The following is a 24924-nucleotide window of genomic DNA, read 5'->3' on the forward strand; positions in this document are numbered from 1 at the left end:
TCAGTTCCATACTAACATATGCACATAGTCCCATTAGTGCATAAAGATGTCTCACCAAATGATTGCTAAAAGCTAATAATTTTGTCACTGAGGTGATTATAACTATACAGATATACACACACACACACACATATATATATACACATATATACACATATATATATGTGTGTATATATATGTATATATGTGTATATATAATGTGTATATATATATATCATTATGAGCACAAGTACAAATAACAAGTGCTGTATGCAGAGATTTCTCAAATCTCATCTCGCATTTTTTTTTTGCTGCTATGCTGCCCCCTAGTGACATTTGAGGTATTAATTCAGATAAACATTTGCACACTTCATGTTTTTACACAGACAGCACCCCAAAATCACAACATAGTACACATATGATTTTTTTAAGGAGGGCTTTAAAAAATAAAAAATAAAAATAAGAATGAAACCTGATATATTCAGCACATCACAACACATGGCTGCCCATCAAATATAAGCAAGACTTAAAACATTTCTGAACAAAATTATCAATTATTATTATCAATATTTTTAAGTTATTACATTAAAAGAGTTTTGCAATTTTTATGCAGATCATATTAAAATTCCAATTAATAAAAACTGTAAACACTGACCTCTTGTGTTGACAGAATTTATATTTAATTTATAAAAACTTTGTAAAATGTATAAAACTACTGATAAAAGTCTTATCACCTTCTTTGTATTAGTTTAATTTCAGTTCATACGGTCCGTCATCATTACAGATTTGGTCTAAAAAGGCACTCTTTGAATAACTACCAAGGAATTCTGACATTCAGGCCTGTACTGTAGTGCACAAGCTTTTAGCCAATCTCATATGATGGCATCAGTGCAATATTGATGTGTGATTTACTTACCAAAAATATGTAATTTAATTTTTTCTACTTACAAAACAAGACAAAAAATTAACACCGTGATGTCACAGTCATTATCAGTGTTGCTGTTATTTATTTCATTTTTTTAAATTGTTCTCCCAAGTTCTGTCAATCAGGACGAAAAAGTGAACATTATAACTGACAAACCAAAATATTTTTAGCACAGAACGTCTCCAGAACACAGGACTGAACATAAGGTCATGACTGAGACCTCACAGAGTTAAATCAAGGCTTAAAGTTCCAGCACTGGCTGAACCATGTTAATTACATTTAGACTGTGCTCTAGAGACCCTGGATCAGACATTAAAAACTGTACTTTCCACTACAGTGCAATCTTAGAGATAAAGCTTAAAGATAAATTTCTAGTAAACGGAAATTTTTGGCTTCTCCTTCAAGAAAAAAATAGAAATAAAAGTCATAAATTATCAGTTTTGGGGTCAAAACACAACCAACTTGAGTTACCAAATAAGTCCTTCCCCACTGAAGTTATTATAGACTTGTTACCTAGATTCTGTTTATAGCACTAGCTCAAAGGCCCCACTTATAACGTCTAAACTCTTGTGGGTTGCCAGCTTCAGTTTGGTTAAAAATATAATCAAACCTTCCTCTCATGGTTAGACCAGCTTATCCTTTATAGCAGAGGTAGGCAATACATTTTCTCAAGGGGCTACAGGAGTGGGACTGTGGATGGCCACACAAAATAATTGCAAAAAATGGCACGTTTCTGCAAAATGTCCACTTCAAACAGAGTGATATTTCTACTTTGGTTGTAGTTTAATACTTCATCTTCTTTTGTCTTGATCAGTAAGATTAATCTAGTCTGTTTTGGTCTTCTCAAGTGCATTAAAGTCAGGGTCAGTGGCCTTGTATGTGGTCAATGTGTCAGAGGTGGCACCGAACTGAGTAATTTTTCAGACGCCAGGTTGTCAAGGTTTTGTTTTTCCGGCAGGTGAGCCATAACATTCAGGTCTATTGTCGGAGTCATAGCTGTTTTCAGTCTCTGGGGATTAAAGAAGGTAAGGTTTAAGCAATCATCAGTTTGAAAGTAATGTTCAAGCAAAGATTTAAATAAATAATCAGCAAAAGGACTATCCGTAATATCTGACTGTCACTGGAGCCACTAACCCATCACCGAACACTGCCCTTTTTATCAGCATGATTCAAAAGTCAATGGCCGTGTTTGTTCACAAACATTTTACCGCACTACTGTGAAAATGTGACACTAGTTCCCAGAAGATTAGGCAGACTGACTTTAGTCATGTTCTGATCCACCAGCAGGTCAACATTTGAACAAACATTTTAAAAAACAAATCTTTGATAATACATAAGTTTCTGTCACATCCAGGAACAAAGCAATGCCACTGGATTAGGTTTAAAGTTTGCTAATTAACATGCTAGAATAAAAAAAGTAAACATATCAAATAAATAAGCCAAAGTCTGTACAATCATATTTGCTTACCTGAAGAAGGGATCCTTTATTGTTATAGATCTCTTGTATTGCACCAAATGGGATCCATACTATAGAGACCAAAGAGACGCCCCAGCCAACCCATTCAGCCCACACTGGGTACTCGTACTTCCCATAGTGAGGAGGAGTGTACTGAATAATGCTGGAAACCAGTATGCACTATATAGAGAAATGAAGAACAGTCTTATTAACTACTTTACTGGTGGTTTTAGGTGCATTATTTAAACAGGACTCACCAGCACCAACATGGGGCAGAGCAGCAGCCAGCAGACTCGGAAGTAGATATTTGGACTTTTTCCTAGCATCCTCCTGATCATTAAGGAGATACGTGGGATACCTGAGAAAAAGAAAGAGTTTAATTATTTAACCCCTTCTTGCAAAGCGTTTTGGCAGGTGTCCACAAAAATATTAAAAATAACCCACAAAGCAAGCACAATCGAGCCAGATATGGCATGCCATCGCATAGACAGTGCCATCTATGCCAAGCCCAGCCCATATCTGGATGACATACATCTTATCATGCCAGAAGTCAACCAGCAGTGCCGGCTTGTTGCCAGATCTGGGCCAGACCTGCTTGCTATGTGGGTATGGCCTCCTCCATGTCTCCTGATGTACTGGCCTGTATCCTGGTAGCACCTCCATGCTCTGGACACTATGCTGACAGACAGAGCAAACCTTCTTGCCAAAGCTCGCATTGATGTCCCAGCCTGGATGAGCTGCACTACCTGAGCCAATTGTGTGGGTTGTAGACTCCGCCTCATGCTACCACTAGAGTGAAATCACCGCCAGCATTCAAAAGTGACCAAAACATCAGCCAGAAAGCATAGGTACTGAGAAGTGGTCAGTGGTCACCACCTGCAGAACCACTCCTTTATTGGGAATGTCTTATGCTAATTGCCTATAATTTCTATTCCATTTGCACAACAGCATGTGAAATTGATTGTCAGTCAGTGCTGCTTCCTAAGTGGACAGTTTGATTTCACAAAAGTGTGATTGACTTGGAGTTACATTGTGTTGTTTAAGTGTTCCCCTTATTTTTTTTAAACATAAACGAAAAAGTGAACTTCATGTGAATTTTACCAAAGATCCAACAGATGGCAACAACCTCAAAGAAAGCCAAGAACACAAGAGAAACCACAGCAGTGTAGTGGTCCATCAGCTGAAACACGTAGATACCTCCCTGTAAGTAAAAGACAGACCTACATGACAAAACAGTGACTCTTACCACATCCCCAAATGTGTTTCCCTGAGAAGTGTCTTACATACTGTACCTTGGTAATGTGAGGAATCCCCAGTACAAAGCAAACAAAGCACACAGCCAGGACCAGCAGCTCTTCTCTCTTCAGGAACGGCAGAACTTTGACTCCAAATTCATCCTTTATGTATGTCACAGCTACCTCAACTGTGCCAAACTGCAGAACAAAAGATTTAATACAAACTTAATGGTTATCTGCAGACCTTGGAGTTTTAAATCATAATCACAGTCATTCAGATGTCGTACATATTTCTCCTTGTTTAGCCTGTCTGTCTTACTGTCTGTGTTGTGAGTGGCAGATATGGCAATACTCAGCCCTCAGTTCTCTAGCACTCAGCCTACCAGCTCAACTCAGACAGACGAGCATTCTCCAGGCTTCTCAGCCTGCATGCTCTATCTCTCTTGATCCATCTTAGCTTCATCTTAACACTTGTATATTTACATTCAAGCCTTTTATATTAAAGCAAAAGTAGTATGGTAATAAAATATCCAAACAGTAAAGGCAAACCACAGTGAGGGTAAGAGACCTCTTTTGATACAAGTGTGCAAATGTTTCCTTTATATTCAAAAGTGCAAAAGCTAAAGTTTGATGTAAAAAATTAAGTGTACAGCGCTGCAGATGTTTAGATGTTTACCTGACTGTCCACGCCCAGACACAACAGCATGATAAAGAAAAGTGGGGCCCATAGCTGAAAGACTGGCATGGTTGAAAGAACTTCAGGGTACACAACAAACACCAAACCAGCACCTGAAATATAACACAACAGAGGACTTGTTGCTATTTTACAATGCAGACATATACAAATGCAGGATATCCGTTGCTATTCCAGCTTAAGTTGGCTGTGCTGTACTGAGCTGTACTTTAAATGTGTGTTATTTGGAGCATATTTTGAGTTCTGTTAAAATATAAACTGGGATCCATTCAGTGACATGCACATATTTCTTTGCTTGGCAAGAGTTATGAGATAAATATTTAGCTTAGCTCAGTTTATAGTGAAGTAAAGGGCTCAGACATGTTTAAGATAACCCTAACTAAAGTGTAACAAAGCACAACAAGGTCCTTCATTCATGACATGAGCTCCTGAACTCCCTGGAATCATATAGCTAGACAATAAGATTTCGCCTGCACGTAGAAATTAGCGGCAGCTTAAAGAAGCACACTGCAAGACTGTAGTTGGAGACTCGGGAGGACGAGAGAACAAAACTAGTGTACAGTGAAAAAATATTTGCCCCCTCTCTGATTCTTAATATGTCACTTATTTGCAACACTTGAATGTTTCAGATCATCCAATACGTTTAAACATTTGACAAAGATAACCCAACCCAAGGAGTGAGCCCAACTCCTGAAAAACATCCCCACACCGCAATCCACTAACCTTTACACTTGGCACAATGCATTCAGTCAAGTACCGTTGTCCTGGCAACCATCGAACCCAAACTCGTCCATCAGAAACGCAAAAGCGTGATTTGTGACTCAAGCGAACATGTCTCCACTACTCTAGAGTCGAGTGGTGCTGTGCTTTACACCACGTGGGCTAAAGCTCAGGAGGTAGCACAAGTCACCTACTGACCAGAAGGTTGGTGGTTCGATCTCCATCTGCTCCAGTTTCCATGCCAAAGATACTAACCCCATGTTGCTCTATGAATGTGTATGTGTGTTAGATAAAAAGCCCTTACATAGAAAAACCCATTTCATTGCCCCGTAGTTCTGTAGCGATGGAAAGTTAGCGACCCATTCTTTCAGTCGTGTTTGTAAAAGCAGTCTGAATGCCTAGGTGCTCGGAAGTTATTGGAATTCAATGATTTGGATGGGTGAGTGAATACTTTTGGTAATATAGTGTATCTAACCAGCACAAACTGCAATCAAGCATTCTTGTCTAAGGGGCACTTATTAAAAATTACAATTTGTGAAGAAAGTTCAACCAATTAAGAGCAAAGTGATTTTTCAAAGTGAATCAGACCTAACATCTGATGACAGCTGACAGGAACAATTTGACATTGAGATCAGAGGATTTTATCTGAACACACGCAATCTGTCTTTAATAACTCACTGCTTGACTGCTGATGCTTAAATGTTGCTTAAACACTTAACAACACTTAACTAAATTAAACTACACTCTCTCACACAGGCATGTATACACAAGTTATGTACTCAAAAAGGGCACTTGAAAGATTTAGTACTGTTCATTAAGCTGAGAAAGTCTTGCAGTTTCGACTATAGTATGAAAACTGAATTTGCCACAGTGCAGTTAGATTACTCTACTTACAGCAACAGACACACAATTGTTTGTACAGGCAGTTGATGAATAGTACTCCTTATAGTGAATACAGTGAATTTTCCTTATATAATTAGTCGGGAGCCACTTTAGGAAACTGCATCCAGATGTGCACATCCTGAAATATGCCTTTATTTTCCATGGAAAGAAGAGACATGTTCCAAGGACAAGGAAAACAAACATCAGCTCTTAAAACAAGCCTGGGATCTGTCTCCAGTCTTGAACTATGATGATCTATCTCTCTTCTTTTTAAAGTCCTCAAGATAAAACAAAGCTACAAGTCTGATGTTGTTTTCAGCGACTCACCATCTGTAGCTATGTTGTCCACTGGGAGGTTATGTATATGAGACATGTAACCGACAGCTGAGAAGATCACGAAGCCAGCCAGGATACTAGTGAAAGAGTTGGCCACTGATACAATCAATGCATCCCTGGTAAAGAAAAAGGACAATGTCTGTGAAATGTAGTTTATTGCTCTCGTGTTATTGTCAAGCTCGCACTTTATCAGAAATGTCTGAGACCTTCAGTGGTGCACATGCAGCATTAGCACCCCAGGATCTTTAACAGCAAAGCAAATTTTGAAAGAAAATACAATTTGTTCCATAAATAATTTAACTTTGTTCCCCACCTGCTGTGAGCAAAACAGCTATATAACCACATGCCCTCAAATCACAGGCAACCAAGACCACTGCTGTTCATCAAGGAAACTGTCAAGTTTACAGTAACATGCTGTGTCTGTATTAACTACAAGAAAGAGGGTGATACAGCATCTTTTAATTTATTGTGTATTGAAGTCAAGTGAACCCACACTGTTCTTTTTCAGCATTTTGTGTCCATCTTATTAAAAAATGACTGCTTTTTCCACTCTGTTTGAGCTTTTTTTAGACAGAGTGTTATGAATGCTTACCTGAGAATGTTGTTGTTGAACTTGTTGTAACTTGCCATTGAAATCATCGAGCCAAATGCTATTCCAAGTGAGTTAAACACCTGGGCAGCTGCATTAAGCCAAACCTGTGATATAGACAGAGGAGAGCTGAAGATTGATACGAGTATGGTTTCATTTGATTTGGATTTGAAGGCCATGGAAATGTATTTTCTTTATAAGCATCTTCCTGCAGAGGTGAACAGTCTTGAGTGAAATCAGATGAGAAATCTATACGTTGTGATTTTCAGCGAACAAAGTCATGTCAAACATCTTTGTACACTGCCTGCAGTTTAGGAGCTATTGTTGCTAATAACTAATTACAAACAATGAAACTAACCATAATACCCATTAACATGTGACCTGTTGTGGTGGTCTGTGGTGGCCTGCACTGGGGCGCTGGCAGCAGGACCCCTGATTGTTGTCTGTATGATGGACGTAGTGAAGGAGGACATGCAGAGGATTGGTGTGACAGAGGAAGATACTACAGATAAGGTGAGATAGAGGCAGATGATCCTTAAAGGACCCAGTCAAAAGAAAGAGAAGAAGAGGTATTTGTCATGGTCTTCCTATCCTCACTGATTTTCTGCCAAGATTTGTTTCTTTTTCTCTCTCTCCCAATTCTACTTTTTCTGCATAATCCATCATACAACATGTAATCAAATGGAAAAGTCTGTTTTTAAAACTTGTTTTATTAGTTTAAATTTTTTAACTTTATGCATCAAGCAAAAATGTTATTATATGCAACATTCTCTGACTGGAAGAAATTTGTTTAACATTTAAACCTATTTAAACCTATTTTCTGCACATTCCAGCACACAAAATAAAATATTTTTTGTGTTAACACTTTTGTCACTTTTTATGGAATCAAACTTAAAGTAAGGTCAGTACTTCCACGCTTTAAACGCTGCACGCTCATACTCTCTCCCGCACTCGATATATTATCCATTGTTGATCTGCACACAGCTGTTGTCAGGAAGGTAGCACTCGCTTACATCACTGTCATGAGACATTCTCGCAAAAAACTCACGGTTTTAGTAATGCAGTAACGCAGCGTTCCTACGGGAAAGTAACGGTAATCTAATTGCAATAGTAATCCCTTATTTTACTCGTTACTTGAAAAAAGTAATCGGATTACAGTAACATGTCGCCCATCTCTGGTGGTGAGCCAGTCTGTCTGAGAGTGTTTGCTTTTAAAAATACATATTTTCTCTTCTTACAGTCATGTGAAAAACAAGGATTTCACAGGAATAACTACACCTATGATTCAATAGCTTGAAGCATCTTTAGCAGCGATAACTGAAGTAATTGTTTTCTTTTATCAATTTCTCACATCATTGTTGCAGAATTTTTAACAATTATCATGTTAAGGAAAGACTATAGAGTTGTAGTTCTTTGGGTATTTTTTTGCAGCAGTTTCTACTAGAGATGGACCGATCCGTCTGATACTGACCTAAATTACTGGATCGGATATCGGAGAGAAATAAAAAATGTAATCGATCCATTAAATATCAAAAAAGCACTTCACAAAACTTATGACATGGCATATCTCGGCTCATAACCGTAGCACGTCGGAGCAGTGTGCCTCACGTGATAGAGCGGCTGTGGCGTGCGAGACCTGCCTCTCTCTCTCCCTCCCTCTCCTGCTGCTACTTCAATCATGAAACTGATTAATGATCAGCTGATCGGCTTTTCTGTCGTGAATCCGTCTCTCTTGTTTGTTTATCGCCCACTTCGCACCAGAAAGAGGAAACCAGAGGCTGAACAACAGCAGCACGTTTAAGCTTGATCAGCTGTTGTTAGAATTTATTTAATATTACTTTCTACACCAGGATCTTTTTCTACTTAGCTGACGGCTGGTAACTGTGCAGGGGCGGATCTAGCAAAGTTTAGCCAGGGGGGCCGATAGGGCATTAACAGGGAAAAGGGTGCACAAAGACATACTTTTCTTTCTTATTCTCATTTAAAATGTCTAGCTTTTAATAAATAATTATCTGAATTATTCTCCTTTAAAATGTCTCGCTTTTAATAAATAATTATCCGAATCTTACACCCAAAGTTTTAATCTGATGTAAAATGTATAGAAGTCCATTACTGTATATAGTAACTATTAAGTCTAATATACCCTAGTAAGCTATAGTACTTTTTCCTTTGGGAAGGTACCATCTGTGCAGTCTGCAGTTCTGTTGAAGAAAGATGTTGAATCTATTTAATTATTCTTGAAAAATAATTGATTTCTGTGCATTTTTTTTCACCCTGCATCAAATTAAAGTTGATTATGTTGATTAAGCATCATGAGGTGGAGGGTGGTTCCCTATTTTTTATTTTTTTGCTGGGAGTTTGCAACCCTATTGGTTAGGTTGCTTATTCTTTAAAATACCAGAATAGGGAGGATGGAGTAGGTTTAAGTTTATTAGATTGATCAGTTTTGCTGAACTATGAAATATTTTGGGTGCAGTGTATTTTTTGCATACAGGTATAACAGAATAGCTTTAGTGTTTGTTTGTTTTTAAACTTGCGTATGAACTTATAAAAAATGCAGCAAGATATTAAAAAAAACTTTTATTGATTAAAAACACACTATATCGGATTCATATCGGTATCGGCCGATATCCAAATTTATGATATTGGTATCGAACATAAAAAAGTGGTATCGTGCCATCTCTAGTTTCTACATGCTTTTCTTTTCAAATCACTGTATGTGGCCAAGGAACAATCTCAACAATCTCAACGTTTAAAGAGTCCATGGCTGAAATAACCTTTTCAGGTCGGGTCTGGCATGCTTTAAGATTGACCCTTGAACAGACACAAGTTAAAAGCCTACTCTTTCAAAAGGGACACTTCAAGCTTCAAAGAAAGAAAAAGGTGACCTGATTTGTTTTTGTACGCAGACCAGTACAAACTAGTACAAATTGGGTTTTGGTACCAATGTTTAACCAACATCCCAGAGATAAGTAGTCTCACCTTCACTTCAAACAGTTTGCTCCACACCGGTGTGACAAAATAGAGGATACCATTCTTGGCTCCAGGAAGCTGCACATTGTTGATGAGCAGGGCAAACAGGATGAAGTATGGAAACACAGCAGTGAAATATACTACCTATAGAAAAAATGGCAAAAAAAACCAAATGGTGAATGTCAACTTGAAATCCCCCTAAAAAAAACCTTCATCACAATCACCATGACACAGCAAAAGTCATTTTTCTCACCTTTCCTGTGGATTTAACTCCTTTAAATATACATAAGTACACAATAACCCAAGCAAAGACAAGACACCCAAAGAGTTCCCAACGAAGACCACCTAATTCTTCAATACCGCGAGTCTTTTCCAGAAGTCCGTTTCTGTGAAAAGGAAAGAAAAACATGCGACTAAAGTATCTTCAAATACCCAGAAAATTCGAGATAACTGCGATTAGAACATATTAGTAAAGCCTGACCAGCATGCAGTACAATGCACTCACAGAGAGAAGAAAAAACTACAAAACATTTTGAGTTAAACAACAAAAACTGCTTTAAATTTGGTCAAAGACACTTTGCTAATGACTAATGACGGTTTTCAGTAACTTTAAGAAGAAGAACACAACATGATTTGAGCGAGCACTGCTTATACAGCACAAAAGTGCCATACAGAGTGAGCTGCAAGGAAGTGATGTCTTCTCACTCAAAGAACTGTTGGCTAGCAGACTGCAGGTGGGTATCATTGCCAGGAAAGCCACTCGAACAATTTCCAACAGCATTCCAGGTGTTGTTGCAGGACTTCCAGGGCAGAGTCTCCATTCCGAAGGAGTTGAATAAATAGTAAAGTGCCCAGCTCATGAGCACATTATAATAGGTGCAGAAAACGAAGGAGATAACAACTGTGGCCAGACCAACACCTGCAGAGTGACACGTGGGGATAAAGAGAGTAGTGAGAGACAGCTCTACAGGAGTCGTGCCAACTGTGGGAAAGAAGCTGTACGCGTTGCTTTATTCTCATACCCAAAGCATTACTGAGTGCCATATACTTGGGCCTGATAACAATGGCATATATCTTTTGTAGAACAACCAGAGAAGAGCCAGTATCATTAATAACCTCTGCCCAGTTTCCCCAATACACAGCCACAGACGAGACAAATTCCTGGGGCCTTTGAGTAGAAATTACGCCTTGTTGTTCAGCAGGTGAATATAAAAGACTACTGAGTGAGGTGAGATCAAAGCCATTCAGCAGATGTAAATTATTCAGTCTTTTAACACCTGTGGTTCTGAGCTGCGTGTCAGGTTTCAGACTGGGGCAAGTATATGTGTAAATACCAAATGCAAGTTTCAGCCTCCTCCTCAGGGAATTCAGAACAATGACTCGGTTAAAGAGCTCCCATCTGGAAGAGGTATACAGGGTCATTAATTAGCTGAAATATCAGCCCTTTTAAATACAACAAAAAAATCTGTTCATTTGCTGAGTCAGACCGTTTTATGTGTCGAGATCAATGGTTAGAAGACTATGCTGCCATCTTTCAGAATACACTTATTTGTGCGCTTTGGGAAAGTCACTTAAATGACAGCTAAAAGTCTGTAATTTAACACTTGTACAGTTGCTTTTCTTCATTTTCTAGTCTGTTTCCTAAATAGAGACTGTTGGTCATCTAAGCAAAGGTACTGAGGATTAAGAGACACAGTTTTGCACCTTGAGATTTCCAACTTTTGCACTTTTTTTGTCTGCCAGTTGTTTTTTTATGGACTTTTTGTGAATTTCTGCTGTTTATGTAAGATTAAACATTCACTGGAGTATTTTTTAACACTTGTGTCTGTACTTCTACTTAAGTAAAGAAAGCCTGTATTTCTGCCACCTCTGCACAGCTGCTGCTCATTGTCGAAAGGCTGAAATGCCACGCGCCACAGATCCATGTCTGTAAAATATACATGTCTCCATGTAGTAAAATGTGGAGGGGGAGGCAGCTGAATAACAGCTCTGAGCAAAGGAAAACCCTCTAATCTCCAGGATCAGTGCAAACCACTGCTTAGTAAGTGAGCTCTACTTCCTTTTGTTATCACCTGTTTGCCTCTTTCACACTAAATATTATTTCATATTATATTATTTCACACTGCCAAAAAATCTGAAACAGTTCAACTAAAGAAAAGCAAGGCAGAGTAATTAAAGTATTGCTAGGATTAAGGATTAGTGGATAACTCAGACATGGGTATATTTGCTATATTTGTGGGAAGCTGGGAAGCTGCATCATGGATCACAGGTACATGACAGTAAACTGCACTCAAATTGCACAGGTGAGTCATTCAGAAGAATATACAAAAAAAAGACTACCTGCTTTGGGCCCCTGTTTAGCACAGAGCATTAACCAGGAAGAAATGAGCGATAAATCAAGTGAAGGACCCAAACGTTTTGACCGGGTAGATAATCTCTGTCCTTAAGGAGATAAGAAAACTATGGAGAAAAATCCTCAAGTTAGAACAAGAGAGAAAGCATTGTCATTTCACACCCACAAGTAGAGATTGTTGATGGCTGGTCTCTTGTTTGATTTAGAGGGATTTGGACAGACTGTTGGTCCTCTCAGAGTCCATACTTTTCATTTTCTGGAGATGTAAAACTGTGGGAATGTCTCAGCTTCTATATTTTTTTTTAACAACAATCGAACTTTAAGGAATATACTGATCCACTTTATTGGCCTTTTTAATGAACTAATGCAGATTCAGAGAGAACATCTTCAGTCGCTCGTGATTGACTTAATTATCACGGATTTTACTGACGTCAACTTGATGGTTTGAAAGGTTCAATCATACCTCACAAAAGTTAAAATACATGCAGTCACAGAAGTTGAAAATTTGGCTAAACAAGTTCTCATCCATCAACATGAAAAAATATGAAAGAAAATAAAGCAGGATTTATTCAAACCAAAGCATTAAGATAAGATAACCTTTATTAGTCCCACACGTGGGAAATTTGTTAAGACACCTGCATGCCTTCACCGTGGCTAAATATGGATAAATAATTTAAATATTTATCTGAGATTGTGTAAGCCGTGAGACCAGTTTTCCCGTGATTCACTCGCGTACGTCAGTTTGAAGAGGAAAAAGAACTCCACGGGACTCCGATGTGAAAAGATGTAACAAAAAATTTATTCCAGTTTTTGCATCTTACAGGAGTGGTCAGGTTTAACTTGTCCTCAACAAAATAACCTACTACGGTAGGAAAACCGTGTGGCTCTGTTCTACCCTGCTGCCCCGTATAGCTTATGCCGTGTTAACTCCTTTTCTCTCTCTCTCCCCCTTCCCGCACCGCATGCACTAATTTGCATACATCCGTGATGCCCGGATTTTACTATAAACACGAGTCTTTAAGGCACATGTATTCATGGTACTACGTAACCTAGTTCCACCATAAACATGCATCTATTTCCTAAAATTATTAATTACACAAACAAGCTTAACAACAGCGAAATATAAATACTAAAACATATGAACTATCTTAACTTGGCTCCCACATACCGGCCCCTAATTGTGACCCTATTACACAATTACCAAATTACACTTGTGGAGCCAAGGTACACAAACTTCAGTCTCCGCAGTTGATTACTTCAGTCCGATTCCTGCAGAAGGCAAATCTTCGTAATGGGCCTGTCCAGTACACTCGTCTTGGTTTTGATCCTAACCTGCCGCACCATTCCTGCCTTGTCTGAGATAGCATGGATTACTTTCCCTGTAATCCAAGAGTTGCGTGGGGCTGTATCGTCAACAATAAGCACAATGTCTCCAACCAAAAAGTTGCGAGATGGACGGGTCCACCTTTGCCTCTCTTGAAGTTGTGGTAAATATTCCCTTGCCCATCGTTTCCAGAATATTTCCGACATGTATTGCACTTGCCTCCATCTTCTTCTTGCGTAGAGATCTTGCCTGTCGAACAATCCGGGAGGAAGAGATGGTTTGTTCCTGAGCAGCAACAGGTGATTGGGAGTGAGTACTTCCAGATCATTTGGATCACTGGACGCTTTGGTTATTGGCCGACTGTTAATAATGGCCTCCGCCTCACACAGAAGTGTATGCAGGCTCTCTTCATCCAGTGTCTGCAGCCTCAAGGTAACGTTTAGGATTTTCTTCACTGACTTGATCAATCTCTCCCAGACCCCTCCATGATGGGGTCCTGAGGGAGGGTTGAACATCCACTGAATGCCTTGTTGTTTTAGGTGGTCTTCAATTTTGGACACATTCCATTCAGCAATGGCTCTTTTAAGTTCACGCTCTGCACCAATGAAGTTAGTTCCATTGTCAGAACGAAGGGTCTTTATCTGGCCTCGTCTGGCTATGAATCGACGGAGAGCATGGATGAAGGAATCTGTGTCGAGGCTGCCATCTCCAAGTGTATTGCACGAGTGGTTAGGCAGGTGAAAATGACTCCATACCTCTTCACCGTACTTCGACCACGTTTGATCTCGAACGGACCAAAGTAGTCCACTCCGCAGTTAGTAAATGGAGGGTCATCTGGCAGAACTCTGTCTCGGGGTAGGTCGGCCATTTGCTGCTGTCCTGCAACTCCATGCTCACGCCGACAGGCAATACACCTAGCGAGTATTTTTCGTACTGCAGAGTTGGCACCGGGTACCCAAAACTTTGTTCTCAACTTGGAGATAACATGATTGCGACCACTATGAGCCAAGTTCTCATGTATTTCTCTGAGGATAAGCTTCGTGACGTGAAGATCCTTGCTCAGGATTGCTGGCCGCTTAGCCTCCTCGGGTAGTGCTGCTCTGCTGAGTCGCCCTCCGACCCTAAGGATGCCTTGTTCAAGTACTGGACTCAGTTTGAAAAGACTACTAGTCCTCTTCGTGCTGATATACTTGAGTACCGTGGTACTATCTGACCAAAATACAGATGGTTGGAGCGGAAGCTGCAATTCAGACGTCAGAACCCTGTCTATGCGTGCTGCCATGGTTGCTGCGGTAAGTTCCATGCGGGGAACTGTAATGGGCTTAAGTGGGGCCACTCTTGCCTTTCCCAACATGAATGCACAGTGGACTTCGTTACGGCTGTTCCTCTGTAGCAAGTAGCTTACTGTACCGTAGCCCTCTTCACTGGCATCAGCAAAGTGTTGCAGCTGATTGTATACTGACTCTCCAAAGCCCACAGGTTTAAAACATCTTGGAACGCTTATGTTCCCTAGCTGGCGGAGCTGGGTCTTCCACTTGTGCCACTTGTGAGCTAGGTCTGCAGGTATGATGACATCCCAGCCAATCTTTCTCCTGCAAAGCTCTTGCAGAATCTTCTTTGCTTGAAGCGTGACTGGTGACAAGATACCCAGTGGGTCGTAGACAGAACTCACAGTGGACAGAAGGTTCCTCCGAGTGGGTGCCTTGTCTGGCATTACAATCTTGAACCTGAAGCTGTCAGATTGAATACACCATTGGACTCCCAGCGCTCTCTCAATGGGGAGTGTGTCCTGATCCAGATCGAGATCTTTAACCTCCGATGCCCTTTCTTCTTCTGGAATAGCAGACAGAACTGCTCTGCTATTGCTTATCCATTTTGTGAGCCTGAATCCACCCCTCTGACATACAGCTCTAAGAGTGTGGTATAACTGTATGGCTTCCTCTTCTGAGCTCACAGCCTTCAAACAGTCGTCCACATAGAAGTTGTGCAGGACTGTGTCAACCGCTTGGCTGTTGGCTGGATCTCGGTTGTCTTCAGCACATTTGCGCAGAGCAAAGCTGGCGCAGCTTGGTGACGAAGTTGCACCAAAAATGTGAACCACCATCTTGTACTCCACCATATTCTGAGTAATGTCACCAGATGTCCACCACAGGAACCGAAGAAGGTCAGAATCCTCATCAGGCACCTTTACTTGGTGGAACATTGCTTCCACATCTGCCATGATGACCACTTCCTCTTGTCTGAACCGGATAATTACCCCAAGAAGGGTACTGGTAAGATTTGGTCCTTGTAACAGCTGATCATTTAAGGTGGTGCCTTTGTACGATGCTCCACAGTCAAAGACCACTCGAAGCTTGTGTTTCTTGGGATGGCAAACTCCGTGGTGCGGTAGGTACCAAACCTTTCCATCGTCACGATCAAGGTCCTGTTCTGGCACTTTCACTGCGTAACCGTTGGTTATGACGTTACTCATGAAAGCCGAGTACTCTGCGTGGAATGAAGTATTCCTCTCCAACTTCCGCTTTAGGTGTAACGCACGTTGCTCAGCCACTTTGCGGTTGTTGGGCATCTTAATGCGCTTGTTCCGCAATGGCAGAGCGATGCTGTAGTGTCCGTCCACAATAGTAGCTGACTCTGTCGCTATCTCCAGAAACTGCAAATCCTCTCTTGACATTTCCTGTTTCTCGTTTCTTTCACGCTCAGGGAAGTCACTTTTAAACTGCTGGTCCCAGAGTTCATCCAGTTTGCTAACTGATATTCGGTTTGCTGCAACCTGAATCAGTCCGCATGGTGCCTTTTGTGAACTGCTTCCTTGGAGGGGTTCGCTGATGGTCCAACCGAGCCTTGTCTTCACAGCATATGGACCGCCATTCTCACTGGCTATAACTTGCCAAGGTTCAACAGCTTTAGGTGCATTAGCCCCGATTAGCAGTCCAATCTTTGCTTCAATCCTAGGTATAGACACCTGCTGAAGATAGGTCCACCTGTTCACGTAGTCTTGAGAAGGAGCATTGTCGGCAGAAGCAGGAATGTCACTGTGACTGTACATTTCTGGCAACTCAAAGAAGTCATTGCTGTCTAAGCTGCTTATTTCCAACCCAGACACAATGTGGCTACTGACGACCTTTTCCTCTCCCATTGTTTTCAGCAAAATCTTTGTCTTTCTGCCAGACAAGTTAAGCTCATGCATTAACTCTTCAGTACAAAAGCACGCAGTACTGCCAGGGTCCAGAAAACCATAAGTGTGTGTCACCTTTTGTCCTCTTTTAGGTTTCACTTGTACTGGAACTATTGCCAAAATGTGCTCTGTTTTCTCTGCAGCGTGAGCAGGTGCTTCCATTTCAACAAATCCATTCACGATTGACTCTGTTTGGTCTTCTCTTTCTAATGATTCCACTTCAGAAGCTACCCTTTTGCTTGTAGCACTGGGCTTAGTCTTCATGTGTAACACTGTGGGGTGCGGTTGTGCACAAACCTGACAACTTGCCTTTTCTTGGCACGAACCACTCATGTGTCCCTGTTTAAGACAGCTGAAGCATAGTCCTTTAGTTCGCATGAAGTCAATCTTTTCCTTATGAAGTGACTTCTTCATCCTCTTGCACTGTTCCATGGTGTGCTCTTCACCACGACAGAAAAGACAGGGTTTGGAAAATGCACACACCTGCTTCCCGCTGACCTTGTTCCTTTCTTTAGAGGGTACGTCCTGTGTAGTGGTGATAGTTGCAGCTGCAGTGAATCCTTTTCTGTTTCCACTTCTCCTTTGCAACCTCTCATCCACTTGCCCTCTAACTTGGACCTTTAATGTGCTGTCCTTTATATCACCGAACAATGGATGCAAAACTTCTTTGGCCTGCTTATTGACAAACTCCACCAGATATCTGATATCTTGTAGGCATTTCCAAAGTGCTCTTCCAACAGTCTCTTAGCCGTTTGATATCCATGTGTAGGTTCCATATGAAGACAACTCCGTATCAATTCTCGTGGTTGCCCACTTGTGTATTGTTCCATGTAGTACAATCGATCCTTGTCGCTCTCTGTTCTGTCCTCCACACCATGTTCAAAAGCTCGCATGAACAGCCGATACTCTAATGGGTCCCCTTTAAACACAGAAATGTTCTGCGGGGGCAACGTAGCTAACTTCTGTTGCTTAGTTAGCGCTTCGACCACATCCTGTAGAGCACTTGGTGTCTGCGATGGCTGGGAGGTAACAGTGTGTGTTTGCTGTGCGTTTTGGAGAATGTTCTTCTTCTGCGCTTGTCTTTCTCGTGTGGGGGATGGGCTATTTGACTGCTGTGAAGTAAATAAATCTCCAAACTTATGTGATGCCACGTAGGAGTTCATTCCATCCCGAGTGGATACGCGACTGGATGCCTTGGATGCACGACTTTCGTATTCCGATAAGATCTTGATCTTTGCCTCATTTGCTGCAAGAGCTGTTTGTATTTCTAGCTCCTCCTTTTCAGCTTGGAGCTTAGCCTCCCTTTCCTCCAGCAAGCGTTTCTGTCTTAAAGACGATGCCTTAATCAATAAGGTAGCTCGCTCCACCTCTGCCTTCATGCGTGTGGACGACACCGATGACGAAGCGCAGGAGCCGCGTTCTGACAATGCCTTATCACTGCGTTTTGAGACAGATGCATTAGATATGCTGTCAGATGGATCCACATCTTCATTGCATTTTTCAGCCTCCACAGCGCGCATGGCCATCTTGTCAATCCAAGCCGAAGCTGTCTCAGCAAAAGCCTTAAAGGAATCAGCCTTAGGTTCAAACCAATTTTCCTGGTCTTTAGTTAAATCCTCCTCCGGCATTTGCTGGAGCACCTCTTTAACATTTGTGTTCAAACCACAAAACTCTCCAAACCGCTCATTAAAATCCTTCATTAACTGTGTTACTTCTGTTAGGCTGGTATCACATTCATTTTCCATCAGCTGGCGCACTTGTTTCACTGTGCCTGTTAATTTGGCTAGCTTGGCCTTCCGTAAATTGATAATACGTTGCAGCCTTTCCTCCATAGCTTTAGGTGTGATTTTCACCGCCCTAGCTTCCAATTCTGCTACTGTGTCTTCTTCTTCGTTGTTCATGCTATTAATTTCCCGAATAGCAACACCAAAATCCTTATTTTACCATCCAAAAATCATGCAGGTTGGCTACCACACAGTTCAGCATCCACCATGACTCAGCAATTTTTCCTCGTGAATTAGCTCCACTTACTCACGTTTGTTGTCGCTGCAGCAGCTCGGGTTTTTTCCTTCTTTAGTCGCGTCAATTACTCCACAACGAGCATGGTTTTCCTACAAAATGTGTAAGCCGTGAGACCAGTTTTCCCGTGATTCACTCGCGTACGTCAGTTTGAAGAGGAAAAAGAACTCCACGGGACTCCGATGTGAAAAGATGTAACAAAAAATTTATTCCACAGTTTTTGCATCTTACAGGAGTGGTCAGGTTTAACTTGTCCTCAACAAAATAACCTACTACGGTAGGAAAACCGTGTGGCTCTGTTCTACCCTGCTGCCCCGTATAGCTTATGCCGTGTTAACTCCTTTTCTCTCTCTCCCCCCCCTCCCGCACCGCATGCACTAATTTGCATACATCCGTGATGCCCGGATTTTACTATAAACACGAGTCTTTAAGGCACATGTATTCATGGTACTACGTAACCTAGTTCCACCATAAACATGCATCTATTTCCTAAAATTATTAATTACACAAACAAGCTTAACAACAGCGAAATATAAATACTAAAACATATGAACTATCTTAACTTGGCTCCCACAGAGATCCTTTTTTTACTTTACACTGAATGGTAATGTGGGCTTCATGGCTGGAGGAAAGCAGAAAATCCACACATGAGGTCTGTCATGTTTTACATAAATTATTCCCGTTTTTCATGATTGTCAAGTTTTTAAAAAAAACTTGCTTCTGTCAGGGTGTGGCAAGATTTCAAACCATCTCACTCTCATACATGGGTTGACTGCACTTTGTGCTTGGTTGTCTTTATAAAGTGTGTTGCTGTTTGTGTTTCTTAACCCCTTTGCAGCTTTAACTCATCCTTGGCTGAAGACTTTTCTTTTTTCCATTTCTGTGTGTCGTCTGATTCATATGCTATGTTTTAATGTTGACAGCAATTATCTTTGAAATAAACACAGATATAATCTTGTGTTTTCATTGTGCTACAAATTTTAAATACATCAAGCTTGTCTGACCTCTTCTACAGTTACCTGGGTTGGTAGGGCAGTCCATTTTAGAACTCACTGTTTAGACTCTGTATTGATCAGCTGGAGTTTCTGGTGCTGTTGGCTAATAATTAAATATTTGTCTGCAAATATATGAGTTGGACTCTTGGTTTTGGATTTTGAAATCTATTATAAATGCATACGAAGAAAAAACGTGTTTTAAAGGTGGTCCAACAACAAAAATAAATAAGTCCTGGATAGTAACTTACCTTTCAACAAGGGACAGATTTTGGCGAAAGCATGCACAGGCCCTAAACGAGTATACTGCCCAACAGTAAACTCCATGAAGAGCAGAGGAATGCCACACACGAGCACCATGGTAAGATAAGGAATCAGGAAGGCACCTGAAGAAAACAAAATTTAGCAGGTTTACAGCTCTTCTGAATAAACCAGCTGCAGAAAATTCCAAATAAATACTGCTGCCAATGTCCAGATGACAATTGTAAGCTCACAGTGATTGTTTTATAGTAGTCATATATTTATAATAACTAAGTAAGTAACTGCTGAATATCCTCTTTAACAAAATCTAGACAGCTTCTACGCTGTTTAGAAGTTAGTGTTTGTTCCTTTGCTTGCTTGTTTTGCTGATCATTTATGGTCGGTGGTTCGATCCCAGGCTGCCTCCTTGCTGCATGCCAAATATCCTTGGGCAAGATACTAACCCCATGTTTGCCTACTGGTGGTGGTCAGAGGGCCTGGTGGCGCCAGTGTCCGGCAGCCTCGCCTCTGTCAGTGCGCCCCAGGGCAGCTGTGGCTACAATGTAGCTTGCCATCACCAGTGTGTGAATGTGTGTGTGAATGGGTGAATGACTGAATGTAGTGTAAAGCGCTTTGGGGTCCTTTGTCATGGTCCTGGGTCGGTGACCCAGCGCTTTAAGTTTATTATTATCATTTTCCAGTTCATCATGATTATTATTGTTGTTTGAGTTCTACGTGTTATATTCGGTCTGTATCTCTGTCTATGGTGTCACCCCGTCTGTTTGTGAATCTGTTTAGTTCAGCGTCTTGTCTGGTGTCCTGTTTTATTGTGAAGGTCTGTGTCATATGTGAGTGTGTTCAGTTTACGTTTCCCCTGTCTCGTCAGCTGTGATTTCTCCCAGGTGTGTTCCCCTCCTGTCTCTCATCCCTTGATTACTGCCGTCTGTGTATTTAAGCCCTGTGTTTCTCTGTGTCAGTGTCGCGTCGTTAACGTCTGTTCACCCTCAACTTGCTGTGTGTTCATGATTTCCAGTCCTCCTGCATCTCAGTTTAGAGTTTTGTTTGCTTTTGTGAGTTTTATTTTATGTTGAAGTTTTGTTCCAGCAATAAAGCTGCATTTTCAGTTGAAACCTCGTTTCCTAAGAGTCCTGCACCTTGGGTCCACCACTCCTGCCTGCCTGCCACACAGCCAACCATGACATCCTTAAGGACTAGAAAAGCGCTATACAAATGCAGGCCATTTACCATTTTTCCATTTATGCAACAGAGTACAATTTCCACTAGAGGCAGAATTTGCTTGTATAATTTTTTTGTGATGATTATCAAAAAGCATACAGCTGATGCTCAGTTTCTATTTCCTAAATGCTGGTGTCAAATATTTTATTATTATGATAAATGATTATGATATTTTATACCAGAGCAATGTCATTTCAGCCCCAGATTTGAACGTTTCTGTCACTGTGCTTAAGGAACCCACGCACATGCATGTGCCACTTTTCAAATATGTGCATGAGGAAAAATAGCAGGAGCTGTAATTGCGGGTGTAAAAGTTTGAACAAAGTGTATCTGAGCATTATTGACGAAATAATGATGAAAAAAAGCATAACTGAAAACATAACTAAAAGTAAATCTGAAATGTACAGAAAATGTATTTCTTTTATGTTTGTGCCCATTTCTACTTATTTATTGAAGTAAGTATGAAATATTAAAGTCACTAAGAGTTAAACCCTTTTTATTGTCTTTGCATTTTCTCATTCAATTTTATATTACCAGTTATTTTGAAACAAAATCCATAAAAAACAAATCAGTAAATAACTAAATAACCCTTGCTGACCACTTCAATGTTAATCTACTGTTTAACAGACTACACAGTCACTGTTACATAACTGAAGAATCACGATAAATGATGGAGTGCAGGTAACCAATCATATGATGATTGTTAGGTATTTTAGTACCATGGGAGCATTTACTGGATATTGTTTTATAGTGACATTATACAGGAAAACTCTGTCATTCAATAAGGCCCCTTTGTTTTAGTTATTTTTCCTCTTTGACCCAAGAATTGATGTGTGAGAATCACAGGCTGGTACAAGGTTGAAATACCACAGAGATCACTCCCTCAGCTACATTAGTTTCTAAATCTCTTAGGAGACGCCTGTTGAAGGCCAGATGGTTTGTTTCAGAATTCACTAATGAAAGAACTCTTTATTTCGTGCCTTGAAAATATGTCGCTGAGATAATCATAATTGTAGCTGAACTGATAAACTATACAAAGGGTGCTTCTTCACCCAAGGGCAGGAAGACGCTCCCTTATCTTGGTCTGTACTGGTTTAAACTGAGAATCTGCTGACTCGTGAATTTTTCACTCTATATAAACTGTTGTACTTGAGAATAAAGTTGAGTCGATTTGGGAAGACAACCTGAAGCAGTCTCTGTTTTCTTGTTCTCCCAAGCTGCTCCCGAGCTCGTACTAACACGCTGAATGGCATGCTTGAATGTTACTTGAGAATATATTTGACTGTGTTACAGATTAAGGGACAATCTCTGCTGATAGACGCCCACGCCTCGGAGGAAGCCGATCCACGGATTAGGCCCTGGAAGCAGTTTCCTTCAATGATGATTTTTCAGTCCCGCCATGCAGAAGCCTAATAAACTAAAAAAAAAAAAAAAAAACACCAGTAGCTGCTGCTATGTTTACGGTCTGCTTCGTGCTCCGTGTCTTTAGCACTCTTACCTCCACCGCTGTTGTAGCACAGGTACGGGAATCTCCAAACATTACCGAGTCCCACGGCGTAACCCACCGTGGACAGGATGAACTCCAGCCGGCCGCTCCATGTGGGTCTCTGAGCCTCTGCGGTCATCTCGAGATCTGCAGTACCTGATTCCCTGCTATCAGAGGTTTCCCGTGAGTTCTCCACACCAAAATCCATTGTAGCTTAGTGATGAAGGTAAAGAGGGTTTTATTAAATCAAGATGATTCGTGCTTTAATTTGTCACAACAAATAAGTTGACTAGATTTGGTGGAGTGATGTAAAGACGAGAAAAATGAACTTCTAGAGGGTCTGAACCAAAGATGTCTGAGGATAAAAGGGGATGATATGCGCTACCAAGACAGCAACGACATCCCAACAAGGACTCCTAACCCAGACAGGTGTCATGTATGTTAAGGCAAAGCCCACTCCTTGTGTAAGCCTGCCTTTTCACCCTTTTGCCGGTGTTGCACAACACCTGGCTACTGTCAAACAAGTGTGGGTGTTTTGGATTGGCCCGTTCCCTTTCTTTCCAAAATAAAGGTCCAGAATCCCACCCTTTTCGTAATTGACAGACACATAAAAAGAACCATTAACGAAGTCTTCTGGCTGGTATCAGCACAAAATAAATATGAATGTGATTCAAAATATTCCACATCAAATGAGGAGAAAGTTTTAAACAGGGAAAAAAGAACAAGCTGCCACCCACGTGGAGTACACTAGCCCAGACAGTGTGTCACAGATTAGTAGGCAGAGGACTCACTCGCAGGACTCTGAAGTTTAGAGAGAAGGTGAGGGTTTATTTGCAATGTGGAACAGATAACGCGGGGCTCCAGGGAGTAGGGCGTGGTCCGAAGGGAAGGTCCAAGACGGGGGTACACACTCGCTCTTCTTCAACTTGATCCGTAACTCACTCCAAATGTCCACACCAAAAAGCTCACGCTCACTCACACACATCCACAGAAATCCAGACGGCAGGGAAGACGGGCAGGGAGTCTAGAAGGCCTGTACACAGAGAGAGAAAAAAAAAAACAATGTCAGGAGGAAACTCTAGGAGATCAAAGTGAACAATTTCATGGGCTAGGCTACACTGACGCTAGGTAGTGTGACGATCCAGCGAGGAAGCAGCCTCTCTTGCCATCTTAAGTAGTCTGCCAGGATCAGTGTGAATGAGCCACAGGTGCGTGTTCAGGGCGGGTTCAGAGGCGGGGAATCAAGGTCCAGTTCCGCCCTGGTGGGAGAGGCTAAGACAAAAAATACACACACCACGACCTCTCCAGATCTTGAGAACCATGACACAGTGGTAGATCGTCTTGCATCCCTCTTTTATTTTGAAAGGAACCCGTTAACTCTATTGCTGCTCCCGCTCCGCTTTACTGGCCTAATGCGAGTTTGAATCGTATGAATAGATCACTGGCTTTGTTCGGTGTAATATTTACCATGTAGACCAGTTTCCTTTACTGGCATAGGGAAAAACTCATAAAGAGGGATTACTCTAGCCAATATAAAGTTGAATTGAAGGTTCTTTTAAAGTGGTTTTATTTATGGTCCTTTCTGCTCTTTTTACAAAATCTATATTGGATGAGTGTGTGCAGAGTTTTATTGCTTAAAAGCAAATACACTATTCTACTCTGTTCTATAGGGTTTATGTTCCGTAAACGTGTGCCACAAGCTGGTTGAACCGCAGACTGACCCGAAGACTAATTTAGCTGTCAAGTAGCAGCCAATCAGAACGCTCCCTGCTTGCACGAGGAGACTGTTGGTGGTTGTTGGGAAAAGGGAATGGAAAGAGAGCATTGAAGGACTGTAGCATTGATTTATTCCTCAAAGATGACGGTGTGCTTTTGTATGTGTATGCGTGTGTGTACATGTATGCAAGCATGCATGTTGGTAACCAGTAAGCAAATCCAAGGCTTGCTTTCCATGCGCTTAACTGCTTATATTGTGTTTCTGACAACCTAGCTTTGTCCAACTTTGCAACATGTCAGTTGGTTGGAATGGCCTCGTCGGATGGTTTCGTTCCTGTTTATTAGCTTGTAAATTTTGACATTAGAGCAAGTTCATATGCTTTGCACAGTTTAGGCGTTGCATTGCTTTTTTGTTGCATTGTTTTAATGGACAGCAGGCAAGAACTACCGCGTAGCACCCCACATTATATAGAGGCCTCCTTGTTGCGTTTGGGTTATTTGTTTTTAAAGTTGCAGTGTTAAAAATGTCATCACTAGATTTCAGTAGATTGCAGACTGCAGTCAGCTGTTCTGTTTTCTTAACCCTCACAA

The 24924-nt window shown here is 41.1% G+C and overlaps 1 protein-coding gene across 9 annotated transcripts; it reads right to left on the minus strand.

The window, feature by feature from the left end:
• Positions 1-283: 283 nt before the first annotated feature.
• LOC308404570 (sodium- and chloride-dependent GABA transporter ine) lies at positions 284-23953 on the minus strand. Of its 9 annotated transcripts, none has more exons than XM_080894694.1 (15): positions 23741-23953; positions 23409-23650; positions 22630-22784; positions 19907-20041; positions 10495-10708; positions 10043-10175; positions 9799-9933; positions 6820-6923; positions 6219-6343; positions 4272-4384; positions 3653-3793; positions 3462-3561; positions 2618-2718; positions 2373-2540; positions 284-1913 (listed from the first exon to the last, which is right to left on the minus strand). In XM_080894694.1, exons 3-15 carry the CDS (start codon positions 22754-22756, stop codon positions 1788-1790), a joined length of 1722 nt encoding a protein of 573 aa, XP_080750820.1. In that variant the 5' UTR covers positions 22757-22784; positions 23409-23650; positions 23741-23953; the 3' UTR covers positions 284-1787. The 9 variants fall into 9 exon arrangements, 8 of the variants coding, with proteins under 8 accessions (XP_080750820.1, XP_080750818.1, XP_080750819.1 ...); XM_080894692.1 differs by having other exon boundaries at positions 22630-22830; XM_080894695.1 differs by lacking the exons at positions 23409-23650; positions 23741-23953 and adding an exon at positions 22316-22548 and having other exon boundaries at positions 285-1913; positions 22630-22645.
• Positions 23954-24924: the final 971 nt, after the last annotated feature.

This window comes from Rhamphochromis sp. 'chilingali', assembly GCF_963969265.1.
Source record: "Rhamphochromis sp. 'chilingali' genome assembly, chromosome: 10".
NCBI lineage: Eukaryota > Metazoa > Chordata > Actinopteri > Cichliformes > Cichlidae > Rhamphochromis > Rhamphochromis sp. 'chilingali'.